This window comes from Toxorhynchites rutilus, chromosome 2 (assembly GCF_029784135.1).
Source record: "Toxorhynchites rutilus septentrionalis strain SRP chromosome 2, ASM2978413v1, whole genome shotgun sequence".
Lineage (NCBI taxonomy): Eukaryota > Metazoa > Arthropoda > Insecta > Diptera > Culicidae > Toxorhynchites > Toxorhynchites rutilus.
In genome coordinates, this window is record NC_073745.1 from 259,905,126 (window position 1) to 259,927,477 (window position 22,352).

Below are 22,352 nucleotides of genomic sequence, written 5' to 3' on the forward strand. Positions count from 1 at the left end.
TTTCATACAAAATATAAGTGAAGTACAGTATCTTACGTAAATTAACTAAACTTTGACGAAAAAGCATGCAATTTTACAAAACAAAGAGGAACAAAAAAAAACGATTTTTTCAGGAAAAAGTGAACAAATTTCTTCTCGATTCATTTCTAACTAAAAAAGTAAAACGAATCAAGAGCCTTTACAAAAGTCGCAAGCCTAGTAATCAGTCTCGCAATCGGTGCAGGCGGAATGGGCCCATGGAATCATCAACACTATGTTTACATTGGGGTGCCAAATTACCCGCATACCGAATTTTCACTTTGGAATGGAATTTGTGATTAAAATCTCGATACATTTACTCGAATTCGTTGAAGAACATCAATTTCTTGATCCAAATTAGCTTTAATATTTAAAATCGGTTCACTATTCGATTTTTAATGATTTTTCAAAAGATGCACATGAAAAATTTTCAAGATTTCAAAAACAACAAAACTTGATTTTTTTTTTAAACACATATATTTTGGGTTTTTCACATCTTACGTTTGTTACTACATTACTAGAACACTTTTTTTTATTCACCACCAGAGTGCGCTCATTAGCGCCGGAGATCCGAGTGGGTACCAAATTACCCACTGGGTACCGAATTTGTACTAGATCCTCTATCACTATTATTACTGTTTATTTGGTAACTTAAGGCTGTACCTTTTGAATCCATTATGTTTTATTCAAACATTCATCATTTTTAGACTTTAGACTATTTTAATTTTCTCCAGAGTACCCGAGAAATTCTTTTCTTAATGCAGAATCTGATCTTTCTAAAGTGAAATAATTTAGAAGAGACTTCTAATTTGAAAGGATAGTACCGTGGAAGTACAACGCTACTCAGTGGCCCCAACAAACTGAACCCAAGCTATTTGTTCTTTGGTTTTTTTCCTTACTAGTTTAAATATTAACATGTGACGTCCAACTTTTGAAATCAGCATACAATTAAATTAAATGATTGGAAATGTAAAACATGAGCAAAGCTATTCATATCAAACACGAACTGTACATATGAGGCCAAAGAAACTTTCAATTTGCTGAACACAATGATAGAAGACTGGGTGTAGCGGAAGGTGGTCCTGACATGACCCGTTAAATTGCAGCGACCATTAAGCATCTAAAATATTTGTTTGTTGCCAGTTCCGCATTGATTAGTATAATCACAACTCTTTTGCTATGGTTTCTTCTGGTCAGTGTGATTTTTGAGAGTAAAAAGAGCTAAAACAGAGGCCAAATCAAAAGAAGACTACATTCTTCAGTTAGGACTATGTAAGTATTACCGACGAGAACAAACAATATACAAATTCAGGAATGAAACTCTTTAGTTCGAATATTTGGTGGCACCATCAAGGACCGATGAATTAATGCTTGCGATGAGTAGGGGAACTGCGAGTAAGACGGACAGTGGGGGTATGATGGACAGGTGATTGACTTGTATAGATGCATTAAGAATTTCAAATTTCTGTTGATGGGAACCCCTTCTACATGCTATTCTACGCTATTTAAACCATTCTATGACAATGAACACTAATCAAAAGTGAAATAGGGAAAAAAACCGAAAATCAAACATGTTTCCGCGTGTGGATGTAATTTTTGCGGCTTCGATATTAAGCATTTTGAGTGGTTTAATAACAAAATTGAATTCGCAGATGGTTTTATTTCGGTTTGTGAGTTGACAGAGAATCGATATTAGGTATTTACGGAAAAGTAAATTCAATCGTGAGTGGTAAATTTAAATTATTGAAATAATTGCACTGGTGGGGTTGAAATGGACAGTCACATCCACAATCACATCCAATGCATGATTGAAAGTGAAGGGAAGAATATTGAACTCTTATATATTGCTTTCTCTTTTTGTTCTTTTTCAGCTACTGGACACACAAACACTGAGAGAGAGCGAAATTATTCCTCACGCGAGCAATAAACTTCTACGCTTCGTTTATTATTGACCTGTTCATATTCCCTCCCCTACATGTCCATTATACCCTCATCGAAAAAATGTTCTACTTTTCGGCTTGTTTTAATTCAGTAAAAACATAAAAAAAACACATTTTTATAAAACATTTGGCCAATTATTTCGAAAACCAGTATATTGAACTGTAAGAAACTGCTTTTAAATTTTTGAAAACATTAGTTTCCAAAGATACAATTGAAGTTTTCCTTAACATGTCCGTCTTACCCCCATCTTCCCTAAGGGGCGTGAGTGATTCGCAAAATCCAGTTTGAGCAGATCGTTAGATTAACTCGCTGCGTTAACATGTACTTGCTCGCTGTTTAGAGCGATACTGGATTTATTGAATATCAAAGAAGTTTTGACGTAGGAGTCATTGTTGCCACATGTACAGATTTATCTGGAAAGGTACAGATTTTTTTTGTTATTTTTGGTACAGATTCTGTACGGTACAGGGTACAGATTTCGTCAAAAAGTACAGATTGGTACAGGTTTTTTTTTCTGCGTGTGAAATTTCTTATATTTGAACAAAGCCACATTGAGGTACATGACGACTTTTACGCCGCAGTATCGCTTGGTGCTTCTGAACATAAAAGCATTTACAATTAACAATTAACAATTGATCAGTTTTATAAGGACGAAATTCGTTGTGATAGAGGAGTTTACAGGATTCTACGATGGGAATATACAAAATCTGGAGAATGAATTCGGTACCGTGAAGGTAAAATTACTCAGTAAGGAAATCACAGTATCAGAAAACGAAGGATTGGTGGACAAAAATTTGATGTCTAAAAAGAATTGACGGCTCGTTCGCATTTTCAGCGCTTTGATGCCCTGTTTGTGACGTACCCAATACGTCTCACTCCTTGGATTTTATTTTCTGAATATAATCAGAACAAAAATAAGCCGATTAAAAAGGCTCAGCAACGATACGATGAACACGATTTTGAAATCAAATGATTTTATTAAACATTATAGCTTTGTGTAAGCATATGTCATGGGGCATGTTTTCTGTATCCAAAATTGATTCCATTTAACGGAGAAACATGTTATTTGCAAGTGGTTGAAAAATCTTGAACGAGAATTGTGTCTGAAAATAATCTGATATTATAATGATGAGTTTTGGTAGAAGTACTAGGAATTTTATAGTAAAAGGTAAATTCAACGGGGTCGATTAGAAGATCAATCAATGAACAGTTCTGCGATTGGACTCATGAACTTGCGCTTAGTAAGAAAACGTGAATGTTTGAAAGTATTGATAACAAAAAACAAATTTTTGGGCGGGACGAAGTTTGCCGGGTCAGCTAGTGGCACTTCTAGATGGATTGACACTATTTTCGTAACTCAAATAATCATTCAAGACGCTTACATGTTGTTTAATTATCTTGAAATTATTGAGAAATTGATTTCTAAACAAAATTCTCAATAGAAAGTAATATTCACTACATTGACCCATTGTCACCACCTCTAAGGGGTGAGATAATCAGATAATTCATTTAATCGTAGTTAATTCATTTAATCGTAAGATAATTCATTTAATCGTAGTTCAGTGGAAAATTGATATCATTCAACAATTCCTTGAACACTTACGAGTGTTCATCATTAGAGAACTTTTCTATGTAATCAGAATTATGTTTTACTCTAATTCACGATAGTTATTCGACAAAAAGTTCCAAAAGCCTTTTTTGGCCCATTTTCAGCCCCATCGACGGTACTTCTGATTTATCTCCTTCAAGTCTTTTTCATTACACTTATGAACCACGCAAAAGACATTTATTACTGGAATCACATACCACATACCTGTATATTTAACACGAGCCCAGTGTCGGTCCCTAAGGGCTGACTGACTGGGACTGACAGTTATAAAATAATAAAATAAAAATAAATACGGTCTGTTTTCGGATGATTTACAAAATGTGACTACTTGTCGAATTGCTGACTATTTTATATTTATACAGCAATTCCAAATGAAATCGTCCTAAAAATGCAGATTTTAAAAACTTGTATTTTTGATTCCAATGAAAGTGTGTATTCCGTTTTGGTTGGAAGAAATATGAGTTTTTCACAGCAATTTGAATTTTTTTTTTGAAATTTTGATATTTAAAAAATTGAAAAAACATTTTTTTTTGATATCGCAAATTAAAATTTTATTTTGTGAATAAAAAAAGAGTACTAATTTTTCTCCTTAGTGTATATTTTTTTCAAATTAAGCCAACAATACTCTATAACTCCTTTTTTTTCGGTACGACTCATATTTTTTTGAGATATGAATTACCAAAGATTTCTCTTACTCAAATCGATACGCCCTTTTCAGAAGTTACGCTTGAGACAAAAAATGAACCACGATGATGTATTTGGAAAAGGTGTTGGAAATTATAAGCAAATTCATAAAATTTCATGAACATGACGGTATAACACGACAAACATATTAAAAAGGATTATTTACTATAAAAAAGACAATAAATTAGAAATATTTTTTTAAATATTTCGAGAATGGCTACATTTAGGAGGAGATTGATAATAACCCTTTCTGTTTTAAATCACATTAGGATTCATAATTTGTGGCTAAAAATAATTGTTAACATACAAAAATTCGAAGTTTCGAAAATTCCTAAAAATTCGATGTTCCACAAAGTTCGTCAAAAATAGTTTTACCATCTTGGGCCCATTTCTTAAATTTTCTACATGACTTCTATTTTGTGTGAAAAAATAAAAAAAATAAAAAATATGTATTTTGGATATTGCAAATTGAATTTTTATTTTGTAAATAGAAAAAAGAGTACTATTTTTTTTCTCAGTGTAAATTTTTTTCATATTCAACCATCAATACTCTATAACTCTTTATAAGACCCTATTTACGACTCATAGTTTTTGAGATATAAATTATCAAAGATTTCTCTTACTCAAATCGATACGTCCTTTTCAAAAGTTACGGTTGAGTCAAAAAATTCCCTATTGCTGTGGAAAAATCATATTTCCTCTAACCCAAACGGAATATACACTTTCATTCGAATCAAAAGTACTCATGTTTTGTCATTTGTCGATTTCATTTGGAATTACTCCATACAATAAGTATCTTTGGGAACTGAGGTGCACCCGTGGCCGAGTGGTTAGCGTCTCACATTAGCATGCATGGTGTTCGGGTTCGATCCCCGTTCTGACCGGGGGATTTTTCGTCATTGAAATTTCCTTCGACTTGCACTGTGGTCACGCGTATTCAAGAGCTTGTCCCTCGGAATACATTCAAAGCGTTTTATTTGGCTCAAGAAATCTCAAATAAGTATTAATAAATGACGCTAGTTGATGCATACGTTGAGACGGCAAAAGTTCCACAGGGAACATTAACGCCATTCAAGAAGAAGATCTTTGGAAATTGGGACCGACACTGATATTGTGCAAACGCTCTTAATGCGCGCTGAATGGAAATCGCAGCAAGAAAAAAATCGGGGCTTAACGTGTTAATTCGAAAGTAATACTTATTCTACTGAAATAGTTTTCGGATGAAAAAATAAATAGCAGATAAAGAAAGTAAAATGAAATATTTGCTTGGTAAATTCTGTTCCAAATTGAATGTATTCTTTCCAAAACATTTCGCGTATACTGAACAAAAAAACGGAGTTTACCAACAAACATTTTAACGGACCGCATATTTCATTGTTAGAATATAAAGTAGAACCGGTTAGATTAAGAAAAAAACACACATAATAAACAGAATCGTTCGCAAACTTCATCCTTTCCATATTTGCATAATAAATATCAATTCTCGAGTGAAACGTAAGTACCCGTTTCTCTATTGAATCCAAGCGCACGAATACGTAGTCCATTATTCCAAATGTAAAATAGTGAACAGCAATGCAAATGAACCATAAAGGATTGAGAAAAAAGCGGTTCCCCAGCAAAAAAAAAAACCGTGTCGGCACACTATGTTGACAACATAAAACTATGGCGAAGCAGTTTTTACTAACCTGCCGGTGCAACAGCATCGAAGTACGCCTGAGCTGCGGATTTAATTGGGTCGTTCTCTCCCTTCCGCAAGTGGTCGATCTGTTCCGAGAAAACTTCTGCTGTTAATCCGATGGTAATCAGCAAGATTACGGTCATTAAGTTCCTGCCTTTCCAGACTTCCATCGTCGTTGCCCTGATGTTGTTGATTTTAACGTTGCTCTTGATTTAAAGCTTTCCAGGAAGCGAAACGATGCCGAGCGAGAAGGACTGACTTGGTGGTGGGTTTCAACCTTTTGGGAAAAATTCCACAACGCCGTTTCGTCTTCAGGTGTGAAAATGAATGACACTTGTTCCGACGCGCTTCAGTTCTAATAATGCAGACTGATTTCCCTCACACGCTTTGGTGAGATTTTTCCGAGCCCCGGAACAATGGAAAACAGCTACTTCCCAGATCTACTCAACTAATCTATTTCTGAGCTTTTCACCCTTCTTCCACGCGTGTTTGCGCCCGGTATTCGGGTAGGTTTGGGGTTATCCTTTTGTCTTGGTGTAGCTTCGGGGCCTTTTTACGGCTGACTGGCAGTGTAAACCATCGGAGCTGAAATAAAAATTATTTCTTGCTCAAACAGCACAAAACAATAACTCCCACCCGCGTGTGCAGAAAGCACCAAACGGATTAAAGATTAGAGAACTCGATCCAATTGGCCCGATTTCGTCAGCAGTCTGAGGGTTCGTGGAGGTGGGGCTGACAGATTGAACAGAAGCAACTGATTATTGAATTGGAAACGGAATTTTCGCTGATTGGAATCAATTCGTGATAGTTCGAACGGAAATCATCCACATATCGGCGTCTCGTGAACAGAGAGTGTGTTAGTCGCACTAAGAGTTTACGATGGGTTCAACTCTGCATGACAAGCGCGAACCGAACAGCAGCAACACTTATCAGTGGCTAATTTTTATTGCAGGATCCGATAAGGTCGAGTGCTCGCTCGCATAAAGCGTACCGTTTTTTTGTCTCTGTGGTTCGTGATTAATATCAGTATTTGTTTATCAATGTGTGTCCAGGATAAAGCGAAATGAAAATCGAAACCCAAACAAAGGTGCCATAAATCTACACATTCCAACAAACCAGCGGAAGTGGCTTTGCGTGGGGTGGAAGGCGGATGTTAACCAATTATTTTGGTTGGGGGAAAAGGTTTTTTACCAAATTAATAAAACTATAATTAATAATAACAAAATAAATTCACCAATAACTTTTTTATTTTGTACTTGCTGACCCGGCAAACTTCGTCCGCAAAAAAATGGTTTTTTGTTATCAATACCTTCAAGCATTCACGTTTTCTTACTATGAGCAAGTTCATGGGCCCAATCGCAGAACTGTTCATTGAATGATCTTCTATTCGACCCCGTTGAATTTACCTTTTACTATAATTCCTAGTATTTCTACCAAAACTCATCATTATAATATCAGATTATTTTCCGACACAATTCTCGTTTAAGATTCTTCAACCACTTGCAAATAACATGTTTCTCCGTTACATGGAATAAATGTTTTATACAGAAAATATGATAGAATAAAGACAGCCTTAAATCGGACAATTCCTTCCTCTCGAGTTCTGCTCTTATCAACACACCCGGTGATACTTCTTTTTTGGTATAGATAGAAGAAGATATAGGAGTGCTTTCTATCACGTTAAAATCCATTTCCAGTTTCGGACAAAGATCAATTTCACTAGCGCAAACATCAAATGGAGCCCCTCCTTAGGGAGGGGGTGAAGAGTATATATATATATATATATATATATATATATATATATATATATATATATATATATATATATATATATATATATATATATATATATATATATATTAGGCTGTCAAAAAAGTCCTGTGGTATTTCCGCAAGGTGTCGTTGTAAGCGCGTAGTTCTAGTTCTAAGTTCTATTCATTGTATCGAGTCATACTATAGCTTGTTGGAAAGGTATTTTTGCGCGCTATAATATAGTCCTTGACAGTGTTTTGTTTGGTTAAGTCGTTCGTGAGTTATAGTGTCACTAATATGGAGCAAAATAAAGAGAAAATCCGACATATTTTACAGTACTACTATGACAAAGGCAAAAATGCATCTCAAGCTGCCAATAAAATTTTTGCAGTTTATGGACCCGATACAGTTTCCATTTCCACCGCACAACGATGGTTTCAACGTTTTCGTTCTGGTGTAGAAGTCGTCGAAGATGCGTCACGCTCCGGAAGGCCTGTCGTCGAAAATTGCGACAAAATCGCTGAATTAGCCGAGAAAGACCGGCAGCCGTAGCATCGGCCAAGAGCTGGGGATAAGTCATCAAACCGTTATTAACCATTTGAAGAAGCTTGGATTCACAAAGAAGCTCGATGTATGGGTGCCACACACGTTGACGCAAAAAATCATCTTTGACCGTATCGACGCATGTGAATCGCTGCTGAATTGCAACAATCGACCCGTTTCTGAAGCGTGGTCGAAGCCCGCTGAAGCGGCTCAGACGGTGGCCAAGCCCTCATTAACGGCCAGGAAGGTTCTGCTGTGTGTTTGGTGGGATTGTCAAGGAATAATCTATTATGAGCTGCTTCCCTATGGCCAAACGCTCAATTCGAACCTGTACTGCCAACAACTGGACCGCTTGAAGGTAGCACTCATGAAGAAGAGGCCTTCTTTGATAAACAGAGGCCGCATTGTCTTCCATCAGGACAACGCCAGGCCACACACTTCTTTGGTGACGCGCCAGAAGCTCCGGGAACTCGGATGGGAGGTTCTTTTGCATCCCCCGTATAGTCCGGACCTTGCACCAAGTGACTACCACCTGTTTTTGTCCATGGCGAACGAGCTAGGTAGTCAGAAGTTAGCCACAAAAGAGGCCTGTGAAAATTGGCTATCCGAGTTTTTTTGCCAATAAGGAAGCGAGCTTCTATAACAGGGGTATTATGAAGTTGGCATCTCGTTGGGAACAAGTCATCGAACAAAACGGCGCATATTTGACTTAAAACAGATGATTGTAACTAATTTTATGAACAAATGAAAATTTTAAAAAAATACCGCAAGACTTTTTTGACAGCCTAATATCACATGAAGAAAACAAAGTTTTCCATTCACATTGAACACCAGTTTGATACGAAGAAGTTAATTTTAATTAATGATTTTTATTTGAAAAGTGCTCATTCTGCCTGAAAACTCATTATTATCTTCCACACTTCACTAACTCGTAAAATGTAGTTCAATGGCGTGCCGTTTATTCCGTTTCCACCGTGAAGTGTATTCAATTGGTTGACATTGTATTTCTATTGTTTTGGTCCTATACTATACAATAGTTTAACCTAGATCTTTCAAACAACCACTTCACAAATCGAAGGTTTTCCGGTTACGTATTCAATAACTAGATCTGTGGACATGGTTTGAGTTACAACCAAAAGTTCAAAGCTTAAATAAACAAGTTGAGTTATCACAGTTTCGTTTTTGTGGAAGAACTGGAGACATATTCACTAAATCAACGGTTTATCAAGCTAATTATCATTTTCAAACTTACAAAATACAGTTCGCAGTTGCGCAATATATTCTTTGTTCACATATATTGAAATAAATTTCAAAGCCTCAAGGTATGTTTAATGAAATGCGCTTTATAACAATACCAATTAGAATAAACATTGAATAAGCTTTCGAACTTTGTTCAAAAGTTTCCTCCGATATAATTGAGAAGACATTTGAAGACATTTTTTCGTACCATGTGAAGACATTTGAAAAAATCACCTGCCATCCCTGCTTAGGAATCATATGACCTTGCAAGCAATTAGTTCCATGGAATATTGCATGCAACGTATTGCTATATATTTCTATCACAGTTATAGCGAGGCTGTGCCATAATGATTACATTGGTATTCCCGATATTGTATTTTCTCAGTTGTTTTGCTCGTTCACAGTTTAATTCGCTGAGACTTTTAAAATTTGACCACTCAAATTATCCAATTTGGGTTTAGTATAGATTTGTTAGGTCGTTTTCATTTGCGAGTGTTTATAAATAAAATGTAAATTGCGAGGACATGGAGAATTTTAGCATGCATAAACGAACTAATATAATGACAGTAACATTACATGGGAATAGGCATTATGAGAAGACGCCGAACATGTTGGAAGTGACACTAAGAAATTGAGTTGTTTTCAACTTGTTTGTTGGTTTTGTTTACTACGCCACATCACGAATAGCATTCACCATTCGTGCGTTGCATCTCGAATGGCACGTGTTAGCAATTCGTAGGATGCGACTTCGTCTACAAGTGGCGCTCCAGACGCGATAGGCGTGCGCACTATGTATGTCGCCATCTGCCCCTCCTCCGATGTCTACAGATTGTTGAGTCTGTCGTCTAGCTGCCCCACGTGCAGAGGTGCTTACATCCCTGTCTGCATCACAAACAGCCTGGCATAGCTGGCATTCCTGTCTATGAGAGCATAGTCGTGTCTACGCTTCGATCTTCTGAGTGTACAAATATACATTTTTGGCTCACTTAAATAATTATTTTTCATATTTGGAAAATGGTTTGTAAAATGTAATTCAGTAACTGTATCTGGTGACTAATGAAACAAATTCCAGACAAAGCTGGAGTTTATTCAAAGAGGGGCTCCGATCTGGAGGGCCAAAAACTATGGGTTTTTGACGACTGATTATGCCATTTGAGAATTAGTTAAGTACTGGAATCTCCTGCAGTTTGGGGTTAGTTTTGATTACAAATTGGGACAAAAATGTTGTTTATTGAGGGACTAGTAGTTTTTTTTCCCCTTGTTGGGTGTGAACCACTGCGTCCATTAGTTTGAACTATTGTGGTATGCCCCATTTTTTGTACTACGCTTCAAGCTTATCTACTGCTTATTGATGAAGAAGTAGACTGAAAGATATAACGAGATAGGTTCCAATCAGGAATAATCTGTTTGATAAAATTTATAGTCCTGATCGGCGACACAGACCAAACTTCCTTGGGCTCCAGAATAGCCTTATCAAGGTGTTGAAGTCTGCGTCTTGTTAGTGCTCCGCATTTGCAGAGCAAATGTTCCGAGGTTTCGCTTTCGGCATTACAAAAGCGACAAATATCATCTTGCACTAAACCTATGTTTTTGAGATGGTATTTACTCGGACAGTGTCCTGTTATAAGACCAGTGAATGTGCTGAAGTCTTTCTTATTAAGACTCAGCAATTGTTGAGTAATTTTAATACTCGGCGTGATAAATTTTTTTGACTGGTTGAGTTGTACAGCCATCCAGTTGGCCATTACTTCCCGGTCTTCCCATTTCATCAGCTCACTCTTCAACACACATTCAGAAATTCCACAGAATGGTTCTGGACCAGTGAAGGGTGAGCTTGAGCGGCGTCTTGCGAGTTCATCTGCTTGTTCATTTCCCTCTATACCGCAATGGCCAGGAATCCAGTACAGTTGTACCGAACTTCTCTGACACAGTTGTCGTAAAAGGCAAATGCATTCCCAGACAATTTTTGAATAGCACTTGAAAGCATTGAGGGCTTTAAGTGCTGCTTGACTGTCTGAGAAGATACAAATGTTAGCATGTCTATAATTTCTTTTAAGGCAGACAATTATACATTCTATAATTGCAGCTACTTCTGCCTGGAAAACTGTTGGACAGTTCCCCATAGCTACAGAAATTTTTATTCTGGGACCATACACTCCAGCACCTGTTCTGTTACCCATTTTCGACCCATCGGTATAGAACAGGATTGAACCATTACGAACATCGGGACCACCCTCATCCCATACTGAACGAGAAAGTTCGATCACTGTGTATGGAATGTCATAATTGGTCCTTGGCTCCATCCAATCGCTGTTCATCTCTGAGGTTGGTCCAACGGGTAAGAGATTCAGGATGCTCAAATGACCAGTTTTGTCCCCGTCTAATATTTTTTTTATATCTTTTTAGCTTTAGAGCGCTTCTATTAGCCTCCAGCTGAACATGTTGACCCAAAGGTAACAAGTGAAGGATAGCCTCCAATGCCTTTGAGGGTGTGCTTCGCATTGCTCCTGTTACAGCAACGCATGCCAGTCGTTGGAGTTTGTTTAACTTTTTTGTAGCTACAGTCTCCTTAGTCTTTGACCACCATACTAATGAGGCATAGGTTATCCTAGGCCGCACAATTGCTGTATAGACCCACATAACCATTTTTGGTTTAAGGCCCCATGTTCTGCCTATCATTTTAGAACATGCCCATAGGGCAATGTTGGCCTTACTGATAATTGCATCTAAGTGTGCGTTCCAGTTTAGTTTAGCGTCTAGGATTACGCCTAGATATTTCACTGAAACGCTGAATTTTATTTCCTCTCCTCCAAGATTTAGAGTCTGCAGATGCAGTTTCTTCTTTTTGGTGAAAGGAACAATTGTTGTTTTTGAGGGATTTATGCTCAGACCTTCTTTGATACACCATGATTGTGTAAGGTTTAAGGCAATCTGCATCCTGCTCGATATCACATCGTCGAATTTGCCACGTACCATTATGACTAAATCATCAGCAAAACCCACGGTTTTGAAACCATTCGCCTACAAACTAATCAGAAGGTCGTCAACCCCCAGTGACCAAAGTAGAGGTGATAGAACCCCTCCTTGTGGGCAACCTTTCGTTGCAATCACAGATGTCGACGACTCACCCAGCTCCGAGCTGATTTGGCTATTTGTGAGCATGCCTTTGATCCATTCGACTATGCAGTCATCGAAATGTCTTCTTCTCATAGCCTGTGCCATTGATACATAAGAAGCATTGTCGAAAGCCCCTTCGATATCAAGAAACGCACATAATGCAGTTTCTTTTGACGAACGAGATTTTTCAATTTTAGTCACAAGCGTGTGTAATGCTGTGACTGTGGATTTGCCTGATTGATAGGCAAACTGGTATTTAGATAAAGGGCATTTGGACATGAATACAGATTTTATGTATTCATAAAGGGTGTGTCACATCAAATTGCATCACGGAAAAAACGCTGTAGATCCTTTTGAAAATTTTAGACAGTAAAATAAAAACTATTAAACAACCTTTGGCATTTTCTTTTTATTCATACTTCGAGCCCAAGCCCGTATGCTCGCACCTTCCTCTTTACCCCGTCCATAAGGTTCTGTACAACGTCAGGTTGTAGTTTTTTTTGAACAGAAATCCATTTTCTCTTGAAGTCCGCCTCCGATTTGACAACTTTTGGGTTCTTCTGGAGGGTTTGCTTCATAATCGCCCAATATTTCTCTATTGGGCGAAGCTCCGGCGCGTTGGGCAGGTTCATTTCCTTTGGCACGAAGGTGACCCCGTTGGCTTCGTACCACTCCAACACGTCCTTTGAATAGTGGCACGAAGCGAGATCCGGCCAGAAGATGGTCGGGCCCTCGTGCTGCTTCAATAGTGGTAGTAAGCGCTGCTGTAGGCACTCCTTAAGGTAAACCTGCCCGTTTACCGTGCCGGTCATCACGAAGGGGGCGCTCCGCTTTCCGCAAGAGCAGATCGCTTGCCACACCATGTACTTTTTGGCAAACTTGGATAGTTTCTGCTTGCGAATCTCCTCCGGAACGCTGAATTTGTCCTCTGCGGAGAAGAACAACAGGCCCGGCAGCTGACGAAAGTCCGCTTTGACGTAGGTTTCGTCGTCCATTACCAGGCAATGCGGCTTCGTCAGCATTTCGGTGTACAGCTTCCGGGCTCGCGTCTTCCCCACCATGTTTTGCCTTTCGCCGCGGTTAGGAGCCTTTTGAACCTTGTATGTACGCAGGCCCTCCCGCTGCTTGGTCCGCTGGACGAATGAACTGGACAAATTCAGCTTATTGGCGACATCCCGGACCGAACTTCTCGGATCACGTCTAAACTGCTTAACTACGCGCTTGTGATCTTTTTCACTGACGGAGCATCCATTTTTGCCGTTCTTCACCTTCCGGTCGATGGTTAGGTTCTCGAAGTATCGTTTTAGTACTCTGCTGACCGTGGATTGGACGATTCCTAGCATCTGACCGATGTCCCAATGTGACAACTCCGGATTCTCGAAATGAGTGCACAGGATTAATTCACAACGCTCTTTTTCGTTCGACGACATTTTTCCAAATGTACGAAAAATTGACAGTGAAGCATGGCCAACGTGATCTATACACTCTTATCTGATTATAAGCGAAAGCTGAAGATATAATTCCTAAAAATTAAATTTCTACAGCGTTTTTTCCGTGATGCAATTTGATGTGACACACCCTTTATAATACTTTTTCCATAGTTTTCAGCAGTATTGAAGATAAATCAATTGGTCTGAATGATTTTGGGAGTGATTTATCACGTTTCCCAGCTTTTGGAATGAAGACCACTTTAACGAGTATCCATGTGGAAGGAATGTGCTCTAGTATCAGACTTGCCTTAAAAATCTCGATTAGAGATGGAATCAGCATAGATTCTACTTTTTGAATCAGGGCTGGAAAAATTCCATCTGCACCTGCGGATTTGTACGGTTGAAAGGATCTCACCGCGCTTTCTACTCTGGCCCTCGTGAAAACCATTCCAGCAACTATCTTTGCGACATCCTTTGCACTTTGAGAATACCTTCGAGAGCATTTCATGTCGCGGTTGTAGCTAGGACTGGTATCAGAATGAACCGATGTAGATCCCGGGAAGTGAGTTTTCATCAGTAAGTCTAATACTTCTGAGGGAGATTTTGTGAACGAACCGTCGTCCTTTTTGAGGGAACCTAGCCCGTTCGAGTGGTCTTTTGCAAGAGTCTTGCTTAGTCTTGCAACGATTGGGGTACTTTCAATGCTTTCGCAGTTATTTACCCAAGATTTTCGATCGTCTTAGTTTTTAGATCGTCTTAGTTCTCTGTTATATTCGGTTAGGGCGCTCCTATATTGAAACCAATCCGAATTAATTTTAGCTCTGTTGAACAGCTTCCGCGCTGTTTTACGTAGCCGCTCGAGCCTTTTGTTCCACCATGGAAAGTTTCTTGTCGAAGAAACTCTCTTAAGTGGACAATTACTGTTGTAGACAGAAACTATCATATCATTTAATTCTTTTGAAGTTGATTCGAGCTGTTGAATCGACCTTATTCTTGTGTTAAGAGTTTCTGACTCGAGTTCAAGTGAATATCGTTCCCAGTTGGTTTATCTTGGATCACGATATTCTCTCTGTACTGTCTAGCCACCATCCCATTCGAAGATAATGTGTCTGTGATCAGACAAAAACGCCTCTTCCGAAACGTGCCAGTTGTGTATTTTCGAAGAAATTACCGGACTGTTAGGTCCAGGACTTCTTGTCTGATAGCGTTTATAAACGTTGGTTCATTGCCTATATTGGCAATGTCAATGAAATTCTAAAAGACAGTCACCTCGACTGTTTATGTCAGTACTACCCCACAAAGTGTGATGAGCGTTGGCATCACAGCCGATGATGAAGTCTTTTTTTATTTCTCTGCAATAATTTACGAACGCCGCAACCTCTTGGGGAGGTGCCTCAGGTACGTCACCAGGGAAATAAGCCGACGCAATTATTATGTCGGATCTTCCCTTGGCGGTTGGTATCTCAACTCTGATCGCGACGATGTCCCTTTGAATGAACTCTGTTATAGGAAAGAATTTAATATTTGCTTTTACTAGAACAGCAGTTCTTGGGGAGTCATGCTTGTCGTCGTAGAATAACTTGCATGAACCAGTATGAATACCAAGTATTCTTCCTTTGTGGACCCAAGGCTCTTGAATTATAGCTAGATCCATAGCGTCTTCAATAAACCTCTTAGACAGTAGTTTAGTAGTTTAGTAGTAGGAGTTTAGTGCGTCAAAGTCGATTCCTCGCTGGCGGAATATTTTTCTCAGGGACTGTATATTTAGCTGAAATTTTGACTAGAAATATTTCTCAAATTTTCCATTTTTGTAGCAAAAAGCTCACATTAAATTCTAAAAACCAAAATATCGAAAAATTACGTTACGCGATAGAATATGCATGTTATATACATAACACAAAGGGCCTGGCCGGGTAAAAGTGTGAAAAGTGACCCCAAACCAAATCACTAGCTGTGTGGCAAATATTGTAGAGGATATTAAATAAGAAATTTTGGAGGTTTTTTGAACCCCTATGTGGTTTAACATAGGATCTATAGGGAAAAACGCACTTTTTCGTTTATTTAAAATTTTTAATTTTTTTAAAAGTTTCGAGATAAAAATTTGAAAAAAATACTGAATATGCATCTCACTACGGTGTATCAAGAAAAATTATTAAAAAAAAATCATCAAAAGTACTAAAAAAAATATTGATATTTTGGGATTTAGAGATTCAGTACTATTCTAATTCATATTCAAATATGTTCCTACGGCTTTTCTAGATATGTGTGATTTTTCTAAAGATTTTTTTCAGTGTTGTGCGGTACAAAAAAAATATTTTTTATATTTCTAAAGGGTCTGGCTGGGTAAGGGAGTAAAAAGTGCCCCCAAACCAAACCACCAACTGTATGGAAAATATTGTATAGGGTACTAAATATAAAATTTTGACAGCAGTACCATATATTTAAGTTCTTATATGGTACAACATAGGATCTATGGTGAAAAATGCGCCTTTTCGTTTTTTTCACGCCACTCTCAATAGCTTTGAATTTGAAAAAAAATACTGAAAGTACATCTTGCCGAGGTGTATCCATCAATATTTTAAAAAAAAAATTTCATCAAAAAATCAAATACTAAAAAAAATTTGAAATTAATTTTTTTTTTATTTTAAACTAGCTGACTCGACGAACTTCGTCCCGCCCAAAATAGATTTTTTATTTGAATACTTTCAAACATCCACGTTTTCTTACTAAGTGAACATTAGTGAGTCCAATCTCGAAGTTTCAATTCCCTCCGTCAATTCAGGTGAAATTACACAACAAAAAGAAACGAGATGAGGTGATGGAAAAGAAGAAAGAAAGAAAGGAGCTAACAACCGCTGTATTGAACATGGCTACCGGTAGTGGACGTAACGTAAATATTTACATCAACGAAGTGATGACAAAACGTAACCGGTACTTGTTTAAGCAGGCAAGAGATCTAAAACGTAATGGAAAACTTATGTTTGCTTGGTTCAAAGATGGTAGACTGTTGGTTAGGAAAACAGAGAAAGCAAAAATTAGAGAAATATATTCCACCAATACATTAAATGAATTCGCAAAATGATCCTGACTTACATCTACCATTTCATCCAAGCACCAAAGTTGTATGCTCCGTAAATCACATCAGTTTTGTCAAACAAAATAGCCTGAAATTGTTTTATTTCAATGCGAGAAGCCTAAAAGAAAAACTCGCCGAGTTGGAGTATCTGCTGGACGAAGTGCATTTCCGTATCGACGCTATAATGATCACAGAGACCTGGTCGCACAAAGATGTAGAATCATCCATGTCACTTCGCAACAATCAGTGTTTTTTCGCATCACGTTCAACGAGAAGGGGCGGAGGTTCAGCTATATTCATCCACAAAAACATCCACTGTAAACTTATTCGTAGTTACTGTGATGAAAACAATAGCATTGTTGCTGTTGAAATCGGACGACAAGACAAGGTCACACTGATTTGTATTTACAGACCACCTCAAACTCTTATCACACAGATTGATGCCTTTATCGAGCTATTGGACGATTTTCTCACGATGCTAACTTCCGATACCACTTACGTGTTAGGGGATTTCAATTTTGACCTACAATCTTCAACAGCTGTCGTGGAACATTATAACAATACCGTACTCTCAAATGGCTTTCAGTTCTGTGATACCACACCGACGCGTTATGATGCTTGTCTGGACCATATATTCACAAACAACAATTCTATTGGTATCACCATACAATATCTTCAGTACAGTCTGTTTGATCACAACACGATATTTATCGAAATGGATCATAGTAGAGGTAATAAACTATATTTGCATGAGTTATACTCGAAAACAAATGTACCTGCACTACGTGAGTTCCTACGAGATAATCCTATCTCTACAAGTAGCCGAAACAGTGCCGAGAGTAACTATCATTCTCTCACTTCCAATATTCAATCGGGTCTGTTGCAAACTACAAAACAAATCCCCGCAAGCAAAGTGAAGCAGAAACATTCTGAACCATGGGTGGATGAAGAAATGAAAATGTGTATTCGTGCAAAAAATTACTGGTTCTCGAAATACCGTCGCAGTCACTCAAATGAGTTCATCCGTAGCGTGTACGCCGACTGGTGTAACAAAGTTACACATATGAAGCGGTGCAAGAAAAAGCAGTACTACGCTGTAAAATTCGACCGTTGTAGTGATAACATCATCAGAACATGGGTTACGATTAAGGAAGTATTGGGAAACAAACCTACATTAACAAACACAATTACACGCGATGGGGTTTCAGAAAAATGTAAACAACGGCTTGCTGATGAGGCAAATGACTTCTTTGCTTCAGTTGGCAAATCGTTGGCAGAGAAAATACCCTACGCTGCAATACAGCCCATTCGCGATCAAACTGCTATTATATTGGAATTATCTACAGTGACTACTGCTGAAGTACAACGAATAATTGATGGACTCCCATCATCTGCCTCAAAAGGGTATGACAATGTTCAGACAAAAATATATAAGTTCTGTAAAGACGAAATCACCTCAGCAGTAAAAGATATCATAAATTCATCTATAATGCAGGGTTGTGTCCCATCAGATCTGAAGGTATCTAAAGTTGTTGCCATTCCAAAAACCTCACGGGCTGAAAATTTTTCGGATTTCCGCCCAATAAATGTACCTTCTGTCACTGATAAATTATGCAGAAGGTCATAAATAAACAATTAGTGGATCATCTCGAATACCATAAGCTGATTTCATCGAAGCAATACGGATTTTGACCTAAATCGAGTACACAAACGGTTTTATTCGACGTTGTATCCAAAATACAGAGACACTGTGCTGAAAAAAAAAAGTTGCTGCAATTTTCCTCGATTTGAGTAAGGTATTTGATACCTGTGACAGAAATATTTTGATACGACGACTTAGTGAGTTGGGTGTGAAAGGTCGGTCTATGCTATGGTTTCGGAGCTTCCTAGAACGACGATATCAATTTGTGAAAGATAAAAATGTGAGAAGTACGATGCGAAATGTGGACTATGGCGTGGTTCAAGGTAGCACTCTAGGGCCTACCTTGTTTAATTGTTATGTGAACAATTTGAAGGACCTACCCTTCCGAGGTGCTCTGTTTATGTATGCGGATGATATTGTGCTAATTTATGTTGGCGAATCATGCGAACTTCTTCAAAGTGCAGTCTAAGAGTGTGGATGAATCGACACAAGCTCACTGTGAATATCTCTAAAACAAAATACATGCTATTAAATATTCCAAAAGAAGTTAATCTGAATATTTTCTACGACGGTACTATTATTGATCGAGCGGATGTTTTCAAGTACTTAGGGGTATGGCTTGATAGTGAACTAAAGTGGTCTGAGCATACTCGTAGACTAGGTGCTAAATTGGCACAGGTAGCTGGCGTGTTCAAAAGAATCTGCGATTTGCTTCCAACCAGTACGAAACGAAACCTGCACTTTTCACTGTTCCATTGTCATTTAGTCTATGGAATACTGATCTGGGGTACAGCCAATAAATCAGCAATGAAATCTCTTCAAGTGATTCAAAACAAAGCTATTAAAAATCGCTTCGGGTATTCTTGGAGAACGTCAACGGAGTTCATTCATACAAAAATGTCTACAAAGTCAGCGCGTGTACCCATATACACCAGATAGTACTAGAAGCGGTCCACACAAACACTCATCTAGAAAGGGTCTCCGATCAGCACCAGCACCACACCAGAAGCGGGACAAACTTAAGTATCAGCAGAAGCAATACAAGAAGATTCGGCCAGAATTCGGTTTTGAAAAAATCTATTACGTTGTATAACAACCTTAGCGACAATTTGAAATCCCGTAATGTATGTTCGTTCAAAAAACAGTTAAAAACAAGTCTGTTGTCAGAGCAGTTTCCGAATGTTTGAGTATTATTTTTGTTTTTGTCAATTTCGATCACAATTGTACAGTTTTGTTAAAATGTATATGTACCTTATTTATTGATTAATGTTTTGAATTTAAAAATGCCAAAATATTGTTAGTTAAGCTAGCCAGTCTTTAAGAGCCGAAGGCTCATAGACAAGTATTGTTGAATAAATAAATAAAAAATAAATAAACAACATGCTCCAATCGCTGTTCAATTATAACTGAGTACATTTCCGAGCGGCGCTCGCTTATATACCGATTGGTGATATCAATAGCCCGTTTTGAAAGCAATTTTAAGGCTATTGAAATAAGTTTTTGGATCAAAAAGTAACAAGTATATAACGCGTAGACATTTTATCTTTCGAATGAAGTGTTTATCATACCATTTCGTTCAGTGGTTTAGGAGCTATTAACGCTCAAAATCTCGGTCTCCGGCGTAACGCATTCGTTTTTGAAACTTCGATATTACACCCCCATATATAAATGAAAGACGTAGTCCTACGACAAAAAGGAAAAGGTGCATTTTTCATCATAGATCCTATGGTGCAACATGTAAGGACTCAAATATATGGTACTAGTACCAAAATGTTTTATTTAGTACCCTATACAATATTTTCCATGCAGTTGGTGATTTGGTTTGGGGGCACTTTTTACTCCCTTACCCAGCCAGACCCTATAGAAATATAAAAAATATTTTTTGTACCGCGCAACACTGAAAAAAATCACACATATCTAGAAAAGCTATAGGAACACATTTAAATAAGAATTAGACTAGTAGTACTGGATCTCTATATCCAAAAAAAAAAAAAAATTAAAAATTTCAATATTTTTTTTACTATTTCAATTTTTGATAATTTTTTTTTGATACACCGTAGTAAGATGCACTTTCAGTATTTTTTTCAAAATTTTATCTCGAAGCTTTTGAGGATGGCGTGAAATAAGCGAAAAAATAAATAAGCGTTTTTCACTATAGATCCTATGTCAAACCACATAGGGTTGAAAAAAACCGCCAAAACTTCTTTTTGATATCCTTTACAATATTTGCCATACAGCTGGTGATTTGGTTTGGGGGCACTTTTTATTCCCTTACCCGGCCAGGCCCTTTCAGGCAAGTCGGTCGTATACATCCTGAAATAAATGAAAGAAATGAAAAAATTCACCTGGTGAAAAAACAATGTTTAGAGAAAGCCGCGTGTTGACCTGTTATACTGCGATGTGTTATAATGAATGGAGTAAATTATTTACAAATAAGTTCATTCGTTAATATTTTTTGACGTTAGAAGCTACGCATTCACCTATTACATACTACTAGATTCATCTTCAAATTCGCTTTGAACGTAGCAGGCATTTGGGATTTGGAAAAATTTTTGATAACTCGCACAATCGACTTCCCAATTTAAATGGCTAAAATCAGTAAAATATTGCCCTCCAAATTGTTCAAAATAACGGCCAGAAACCTTCACCATGGGTCGGAATCATCTCGTAGTCGAAATTCAAAGCCAGTGACGATCGCAACTAGCGCTAATCGAATACAACGTCGGCCGCGAGTTCGTGCTAGAGCTGCCTCAAGTTCGCGAAATGTTAAGGTGAGGCCGTCAAGGGAAGACGAAAGCCGTAACAGAATAGTACTTTTGGACTCCTGCAATGTGAGCTTTGCACACTCAAATGTCAGAGGTAAGAGGTTCTTCTCGACCGAGGGACTACGCCTGGCTCTGAAGTATTTCGCCGATCGGAATTATGAGACGTACGGCATTCTTCCAAAGTTCTACCTGAAACCGGAAAAATCATCCGATTGGCAACTTTTGAATAGGCTCTACAAAAGCGGCCGCTTAGTGACAACACCATGCAAAGAGTTTCCCGAGTCCAAACGCTCGATGTGCTACGACGACCGGTTCATGATGGAAATCGCTGCCAAGTTCAATGGCGCCGTGGTTTCCAATGACAAGTATCGTGATATAATGAACGAAAAGTCATATTTTATGGACGTTGTCAGGAGAAGAATACCATTTCGGTGGGAAGGTGATCGGTTCGTGATTGAAAAAGATCCTGAAAGCTAATATTCACGTATATCTGCTACTATTTGATTTTCCAAATTAGTAGTGCAAATCAATCAAAATGATATATTCGACCAGTGCAATTGATCGACCAGTGATCTCACTGTTTATTGGATAATATAACGGAACCAATAAAAAGAGGAATTAGGAGTTCGGCTCCTTTAGACCTTTGTAAAAAATAAACGGATTGATACAAAAAGGGAAATTTACAAAATGAACATAATAAGATAAATAAAATAAATCATGTTTAATTTGTTTGAACCCTCGAAATCATATAGAGTTTATAAATTCCCTCCATAATCCACCAAAATAATCCAATATACTTTGTCAATTTTTTGTTTATTTTTCTATCCATAACCTTTCTAACCTTTCCAAAATCAGCGG

General features: G+C 37.9%; 1 protein-coding gene across 4 annotated transcripts in view; it reads right to left on the minus strand.

Moving 5' to 3' along the window:
* The window catches only part of LOC129767793 (uncharacterized), a 43,723-nt gene extending 25,760 nt beyond the window's left edge, over positions 1 to 17,963 (minus strand). The window contains exons 1-2 of one of the 4 annotated variants that reach the window (XM_055768989.1): positions 17,864 to 17,963; positions 5,938 to 6,515 (exon numbers count right to left, since the gene is read on the minus strand). In XM_055768989.1, the coding sequence (XP_055624964.1) occupies positions 5,938 to 6,100 (163 nt within the window). In that variant the 5' untranslated portion in view covers positions 6,101 to 6,515; positions 17,864 to 17,963. Of the gene's footprint in view, positions 1 to 5,937; positions 6,516 to 6,566; positions 6,663 to 17,586; positions 17,744 to 17,863 lie in introns of those variants that run through there. The other 3 variants (XM_055768987.1, XM_055768990.1, XM_055768991.1) reach the window with 3 other exon arrangements.
* Positions 17,964 to 22,352: the final 4,389 nt, after the last annotated feature.